General features: G+C 42.4%; 2 protein-coding genes across 2 annotated transcripts; one reads left to right on the top strand and one right to left on the bottom strand.

The window, feature by feature from the left end:
* Positions 1-2283: 2283 nt before the first annotated feature.
* On the bottom strand, positions 2284-3811 carry LOC115763551 (early boundary activity protein 1). The gene is made up of 3 exons (XM_030706169.1): positions 3742-3811; positions 3595-3659; positions 2284-3520 (listed from the first exon to the last, which is right to left on the bottom strand). Exons 1-3 carry the CDS (start codon positions 3809-3811, stop codon positions 2366-2368), a joined length of 1290 nt encoding a protein of 429 aa, XP_030562029.1. The 3' UTR covers positions 2284-2365.
* A 2266-nt stretch (positions 3812-6077) lies between these two features.
* On the top strand, positions 6078-7744 carry LOC115763411 (early boundary activity protein 3). Its single transcript, XM_030705961.1, has one exon. It carries the CDS (start codon positions 6497-6499, stop codon positions 7625-7627), a length of 1131 nt encoding a protein of 376 aa, XP_030561821.1. The 5' UTR covers positions 6078-6496; the 3' UTR covers positions 7628-7744.
* The last annotated feature ends 406 nt before the right edge of the window (positions 7745-8150 follow it).

Raw genomic sequence — 8150 nt, 5'->3', positions numbered from 1 at the left:
CTTAATCCAGGGTATTTATTAGGCGAGCCCTAGAGATTGCTTATCATTCTTATTTTTTGTAGCTAAAAATAACTTTGAAGCAACATTTTTTTAAAATTGAATACATAGAGTTGCAGACATTTTTTATTGTTGCTGGTCTTGCTGAGGGCGATTCGCTGTGCGGTTGGATGGTCTCGCCCGATTTTTATGAAATGTTTCAATTTTCTTCCACATCTCCTAGGTGCGACTGTTAGATTGTGTATGTGCGTGCCAACTGTGCGTATGATTGATATAAATTCTGCTTTGATGAATGCCCTGCGGAACAGAGTTTTCGGCTTTGTTATTTATAGCCATTTTTGTCGGTTGTTGAGCCAATTTATTTGCTAGTTGCGGCTTGTTAAATGCTCTAAAATGCCAGCTCTATGCCATATCGCAAACACAAAGTAAACTATGCAAGCCAGAGCGACTGAAGGTCTAGCCAAAATCTTTTGTGTACATAAAATACCCAAATATATGTACGGTTGTATGTATGTGCATGTGTGTTTGTGTGCGAATCCAGATGTATTCAAATCAGGCTGCCTTTTTATGGCAAACACATCGCATTTGCATATCAAAATGTTTTTGACCAACACAACAAAAAGGAACAATTTCACTAGGGTGCCGCACAATATATACTCTCAATTCACAAAAAACACAACTTCTGGTCGATTATTCGCATAGTACCAATGGTAGATTATATATATATATTGTTAAGATCAGGACAAGGCTCTGATAATTTAAACCTTACAAAGACATGTACAAATAAAACGACATATGAACACAGCTACATTCTGATCATAAATACTTTCGGTATGATGTCGGAGAAGCCTCCTTCAATGCTATACACCATTTTTTACCAAGTATAGAATACACTGTATGAGAGCAAGGAGAGAGTGAATATATTATTAACCATGAATATATGTTAAAAACATTGACACGTTTTGGTCAAAGCAGAGGCAGAAGAAGCAGCAGCAACAACTAAAAATTGATTATTCCATTTATTTTATTTTACATCTCTGCTGCTTTTTTGAATTTCTTCTAATAGCACTCATCAATTTTGTCAACATGTGTGTGTCTGTGCGTGAGTGTGTGTAAAAAATAACTACGCAATATATTGTACACTCGAGTTATATTGACTAGCTGATAGGATATATAAATAATGCATAGTCCTGCTCAAATCCTTGGCAAACACCATTTTATGGGTTGCTTCCACCACCCCGCCCAACGAAAATGCTTGTTGATTTATTTCATGTGCATTGCAACTAAATGCATTCTGCATATATAAAACCCATTCACACTGGACACTCATTGAGCTTTTATTGGAAGCCAAGTTAAAGTATTTGTGTATAATCCTCACTCATTCATTCATTATTTTAAGAAATAAATGCCCAGTGCGATACGCTTTTCTGTGTATCTTTGTCAAATTTGTTTAGACAATAATTCCTTTTTAATGCATTGCAAACCAATTTCGAAGAAGCAGCACAAAGAACTACTCACAGATTTCCGACTTAATATTCATCAATTTATATTGATATTTTAAGGAATTATTTAGTAATTTATACAACAGATATTGTTAATAAAACATGTAAATCGGGTAGTGATGCTTCTTATATATAAGAAAAACGACAATCCTAGTTTGGTCAAGATAACTTAAAAAAAATAAGCAGAAATAACTTTTTTTAGCCAAATAATCCAATGGTAACTATATGCTATAGAAGTCTTATTCGTCCTTCTCTGGCATATGTAGTGACAGATAGACTTAGTGTCGGAGTCGTTTCCATTTCCGTTAGATAGTTCGTGTGAAAATAATAATATCCCGTACAAGGTACACAATGAAAAAATCTAACTATTTTCAATCAGTGGTTTTCGAATAAATCATTCCTATTATATATATATATATATATATATATATATATTATTATACATATAGACATCTAAATAGCATCACATATATACCCATGAGTATCTAGTATCGCGAATTATGATTCGTAGATGAGTTAAGTTCCTACAAATCAATCAGTTGACATTTGAAAATTCGAAGTTTAACAAAAACAAATATGAGAATATTTGTTGGGCTCTAGAGAATTGTTGCAGCTTCTCAGTTATATTCTTGGAATTGACTCTTTCTAAATGAAGATTCGACTCAGTGAATAATTGGTTGCAGCTACGTTCGGACGGTGTGCAAAAGGAAGGCTCAAATGTAGCATTAAAATGGTGTCCCACCCGAATAAAAAATACACTGAGAGTTATGGTAAATAGTAAATGAAATAGTGATGTTTATTTTATAAATTCGAAATTCGATGCACTGGGCCTAAATCTAAGTCTTAAGCTTGTTACTAAGATAATATTAGATAGTCTTGCGTGGACGTCGTTGAAGACGTGTGCGTAGCATTTTGTTCTCATCGGCGCACTTGGTGGTTATGGCGGTGCGCACCTCGCGTGGCGTCATTTGCAGACTGTTCGTCATCAGATAGACCAGATCGGCTACCTTGAGAGGGTCCAGCTGCTGCTTGCTGGGTCGTGCACAGTCCTTGAAGGCGGGCGACGGCTTGCCGGAAAGCGTATGGAATGCGAGGGTGGCTCGATCGAAGATCTCGCAAAGCAACTTGCGGGTTATGGCCGGTCCAGACATGGCCCAGTTGATGCCCCGCAGGCAAGTGCGCGATATCTGCGTGCCATTGGGTCCAATGGTGACCATAGCTGAGCTTGCATCGTGATCGAATTCAAATTGCGGACAACTGCGCTTTGCATGTGGTGTGGATGTAACAGGCTTCTTGAGACGCTTGCGCTTACCGCTGCACTCAGCGCTGGGCACATATTCCTCATCATCCTCGTCCAGCTCAATGGCATTTTCGTTCTCCTTGTCGTCGTCATCGTCTTCGTTTGTCTTGGGCGTTGATGTGTTGTGCTCGTCGGCGCCGTCGCGAAATAGCTCAAAATGTGCTGATCTCTGTGCGTGCTCCTGATCCATGGTCTGCACCTTCTCGATCTCGATGGTGAGCAAATCCAGGGCCTTGCGTTTGCTGCGCTCCCAACGTTGCAGCAACTTTAGACGTGCCTCATTCAGCGCCTGAATGTTGTTCTCCTTGAGCTCACGGCGATCCACTTTGGCCAGCGCTGCCTCCTCATCCATGACCAAGTCAGAGTTGTCGAGAAACTCGTGTTCCTCCTCCAAGTTCTCCTCATCCAGCTTGCATTGTGTTTTCAGCAGTTTCTCAGCTGCCAGCGTCAAGGTAGCCAAAGTACTAAGCATTTGTTTGGGCCTGGTGTAGACACCTTCGGATTCCTCTATGCACCGCATGGTGTGCTCGGCAAAGCCTTTGGCATCGCGGTGCTGTTGGCGCGCCTTCTCATCGTCGCTTTCCTCCTCACCGGAGGTGTCATCTGTGCGCAGGCGTGCTATTATCTGCTCCACCTGTTTTTGTGCCGGCGACAGCTGCACCTTTTTGGGGTCGTAGGGCAATATGCTGAGTGCGAACTCCAAACGTTGACGGCGATTGATCTAAGGAGAGGAATAGATAGGTTCAACATTAATTTAGTAATAGCTTAGAGAATTTTTCTCGACAGCTCACTTACCATTTTCTCGGTTGCTGTCCAATTGTAGACTGAATGTCTCTTAATAAGCAACGCTCTTTTATACCCTGACCAATACGATCGATTTCGGTTACAGGTAAATTCCAGAATAATCTTATTTATTGCCTTGCAGATGCTTTTCGCACCTACGGGCGGTACTTAAACGCGCTGAGCCGCCTGCATTGGATGCACAGTTCAACGCAAGAAGGATCAACGTCATCGCCAACCCAGCCACTGAGTCGCCTACCTGCAGGCAGTTCGTGCCGCAGCTGTCACTGCGATAAGGTAAAAAAGGAACAGTTATGTGGTAATGAAGTACCTGCCACTTTTCGCACGAAACGACCAACATATATCGTTTTCGATGAGGTGGATCCTATTGCAGCTTTGGAGGAGAGCTTTGAATTAACCGCAGATGCTGCATCCAAGGACACCGTATTTGTTCAGCACAAGGCCACCCAGACAGACGACCGTATCTTATTGTCACCATCGTTCTTAATGATTAAAGGGGACTCGCTAGATCCAATCAATCAGAATTCTACAAAGGAAGAATCAAAAACGCAGGAGGAGAAAGTTAGAAGAATGATGAACGATGACGGCGATGAAATAAGGATGCCTCTTTCCGAATTCTATTACACATCGGCGAATTCCAAACGACCAATCAAGAAACCAGATGCAGCAAAGGGTTCTCAACGATCAGGGTCGAGACTCGATCTATTTAGAAAATCAAACAAGCTTGGCTCGAATAAACATTTTTTTGAACACATACCCTTTTTGAAACGACCCATTATAACAGTAAGGTCCGCCAGCAGAAAAAGTGAAAATATTCAAAGAGACTCTAAGCCTAAGGAAGGATTGGTAACTTTTGAAAAGAAGAGACCAAGTTACGAAAAAGAAACGCAATACGAATTAAATGAAATGGATGAAAACCCCTCCAGAAGATCTGACATTATACCGACCTTAGGCCGCCAACTGAGCAGAATGCAATTCACAATCGACCAGCTAGAGGCACAGCTGGAGAAACTTCAAAATGATGTCGACGCACTTAAACGTAAGAGAACGCGAGAGGCTCACGAGAGTGCTCGAAAACATTTTTATATTGAGCCCAATAGAAATCAATCGCTAGATAGGTTTGTAGTAATTAATGCCAGTAGTTTGTCTCCTCCAGTCAAGACCCAAAGTGGTTTAAAAATTATTAAAATACCCAAGGACTCAGATATCTCCTATATAGATACAATCAGTTGTAAAAAACATGCGCCGAGAGAGCCCACCGCTAATAGGAAACCGACCCAAAGCACATCCTTTATACGTGTGTGCGAAGAAAACACCAGCGGATTGTTTGGACCTAAGGAATTAAAAGGCATTTGGCCTCCCGACCAAGGAAATTCAATTGATATAAAGCTTCCTTTTAATACCAACACCTCAACGGAGTCGTTTAAGCCGTGCACTTGTGCTCGAAACAAGCCAACAGCTCAAGAATCCAATTACAATATTCAACTAGAATACAAGAAACCATTTTTAATTCAGACTAAGTCTAATACAAATAGTTCAACTGAATCTAAGAAAACCACAACCCTTAAGCAGCCTATTATTGTTGTGCCTAACTTTAAAGCGAAAACTTCGTCTGAGGCCGCCGAACCATGTGTTTGTAACCAGGAGGAACCAAGAGTTCAGCCGAAATCGGATAATCAGCTGGAACACCAGCCCTCAAGTGTGTGTCAGTTCTGCTCGAATAAGGTTCAGCGAGTGTTGGATGATCTAGTTGGTGCGTTGGTTAAGGTGATTGGGAATCGGCCCTTTAAAACTATCCTGCTGTCCATTCTCCTACGCGCCGACAATGTCTATCATGTTCACGTACAGGTGAGAAAGACAATGGATGTACTCGGTTGCTTGTTGGTCAATCACGCCGCCATAGAGGAGGCCATCAAACAGGGCATATTCAAAGAGATTCTCACCTACTCGGTGATTGATGTGCGTAATACGATCAAGCCAATCGGTCCTCCAATCGGTATACCATTTGAATTCATTGCAAAGCCTCGAAATAATGCACATAACTATACAAAAAAGGCTGAATCTGCCAACATTGAGGATCTGAGAACCCAGGCGTTTATCACTAATGTTCTCGGAGTACCAGCTGATAAAATAAGTAAAAATGTCAAATAAATTGAATAATAAAAATAATAATATTAGTTTACAATTAAATTTCGTACAGCTATTATTCGAAACCAATCAATCAGGAAGGTCTTAATGTTGTAAACAATTTAAAATTTATCGAAACGACATACGCATATTTTTTAAATAATTAAGGGAATTAGCAACCAGCCCCATCCGGACTGCATAGTATATTGGTTTGCACCATGTCAACCGTCTAATTAAAGCTTGGCTTAAATACTCGTGAATAAAATAAAAGTTATAATTTTATAATTATAACTTATTATAATTTTCACAGTTTTAAGGCTAAAATAACCAAATTTGGTTTTCCCATCATCAATATGTCTATATATTATTAAACGAACTTCTACTAAATATCATCATTGCCTCCGATTAGGACAACATCCATACTTTCGTCTAAGAATCGAGCAGATAGCGTCCTTTTTCAGTTGCCTCAGCGATTAGGACAATACATCCAAGCCGTTACGGATAGTGAAACACAGGTCGAATGCCTGAAGAGTTGGCGAAATCATCTTTTATGGCCGCTTAGCTACGCAGCTGCTCATCGAACACTCGACGCACAATTAGGTAAATCCGTGCAACTGGCGGTCATAAATCCGGGACGGGAGAAGGCTGTCTACCTGACGCTGGTAGGATAAGGGATCGCTCGCAGGCGCTTAAAAGCACGCGACGGCGAGCATCGAGCATCAGTTTGTGGAGAGCAAAGCAACAGAAAGAACTATTCCTAATTACAGTCATGAGCAACATTAGCAACGATAGCGGCTTGGACGACTCGGCGAATTGTGGCGCGGCAGGCAATGCGGGCGCGGCGGCAGCAACGCGTCTGTCCTGGTTCCTGGCCGAGGTGGACGACGGCTCGATGAAGAACGGCAAACCGAATGGCAAAAAGCGTTTCTGCATTCTGCACAGCATGGAATTGCTGGAAACGGACGTATCTGACAAGTACATGACGCGCTTTGTTGAGTTCCGCGTCAATGGCATCAAGCTGGAGGCGAAACTCATATTGGCCGCCGATGAACGCAAGCTGGTAGATGCCGCCCTTTTATCCATGAGCAAGCAGCAGCGCGATGAGGAGGACGATGTCCGACAGCTGCTGGTGCAGTACACCGAAGAGGATGCGGCGGGCAAGCGTTTGGTGCAGAAAATGATCTCGCCCCACCGCGTTGTCTGGCTGAGCACAAAGCCCGAGCTGGGAGGCACGCCGTTGGTCAAACTGACTCCGGGCTGTATAGCTCATGTGCTGTACGCCTACGAGCAGCGGGATTATATGGAGAAGGTGCTGCTGCACCTAAAGGCGCGCTGCTTTGACCACGCTTTCGACGAACATTTAGATGCTGCCCAGGAGCCCATGGACGAGCACACCTGGCTGCTGGTGCAGTATAGCCCCGAGCCGGAAACGGTCGTCTATCAGGTCATACCCTACAGCCAGACGATGTGGCGCCAGGAGAATCTCTTCAAGGACGTCATCGCCTACATGCAGCTGCCTGGCAGTGAAGTGGTGCTGCAAGCGGTCGTCATAAGCTACGGCCAGGATCAGAAGCAAATGGAGGCCAAGTACGAGCAGCTGCGTCGCTATGCCTTGGAATTGGAGTTTCCGCTGCCCGCTGAGCTGGATAACCAACTCCAACAGGGTAGCGGCACTGCTGCTCTTTTTGCCCGCGCCAGCAGCACACTCTTCCAACGTGCGGAGCAGCGCGACACCTGCGGGGAGCACAAGCAGCTGCGACGCAGCCTCGAACAAATGAGCGAGAAGGCACAGAGCGAGGCAGAGATGATCATCGACGCCTTTGATATGGTCGACAACATCAATAGAAATCTACAGGCGAAAATCGAGATCGCATCCAATTCAGGGGATGACATGCATTAGTTGCTTGGACTTGAACGCTGCCGTAGTTAAGATTGCACCGAACCTAGTTCTACAAGTTCCATTATATTCTTATATGTTATAAGTTATTGTTATAAGTTTTCTCAAAATCCTTAAAATATATGACATTAGTAATCTCTATATATAAAACTGATTGTCGTGACTGCCTCAATGACTGATTGCTGATCAACTTACAGCCCAAACCGTAAAAGCTAGGAATCTGCAATATTCACAGAGAACATAAAATAAAAGTTAATATATAGAAAGAACAGACAAGATGGCAGTAAGCCAATAAGCCACACTTTACCAAAGAAATCGATAACTTGACATTATCAATAGTTTAGCTTGGCCAGTGCTACTAAGCAGAGATATGCTTTTAGCTGTTTATTTTTTTTTAATAAGAGGGCCCTTAAGTCATTGTATTATTATTATTATTGAAATTGAACAATATTAAAGAGCATAAAAATATATGTTAAAATCCGCTGACAATCAGTTATATTGCCAAGTCAATGAAATGTCTAACTTA

Source organism: Drosophila novamexicana, unplaced genomic scaffold, assembly GCF_003285875.2.
Source record: "Drosophila novamexicana strain 15010-1031.04,08,12 unplaced genomic scaffold, DnovRS2.1 tig00000739-arrow-arrow-pilon, whole genome shotgun sequence".
In the NCBI taxonomy this organism is placed as follows: Eukaryota; Metazoa; Arthropoda; class Insecta; order Diptera; family Drosophilidae; genus Drosophila; species Drosophila novamexicana.
This window is presented reverse-complemented; position numbering and strand designations above follow the sequence as displayed.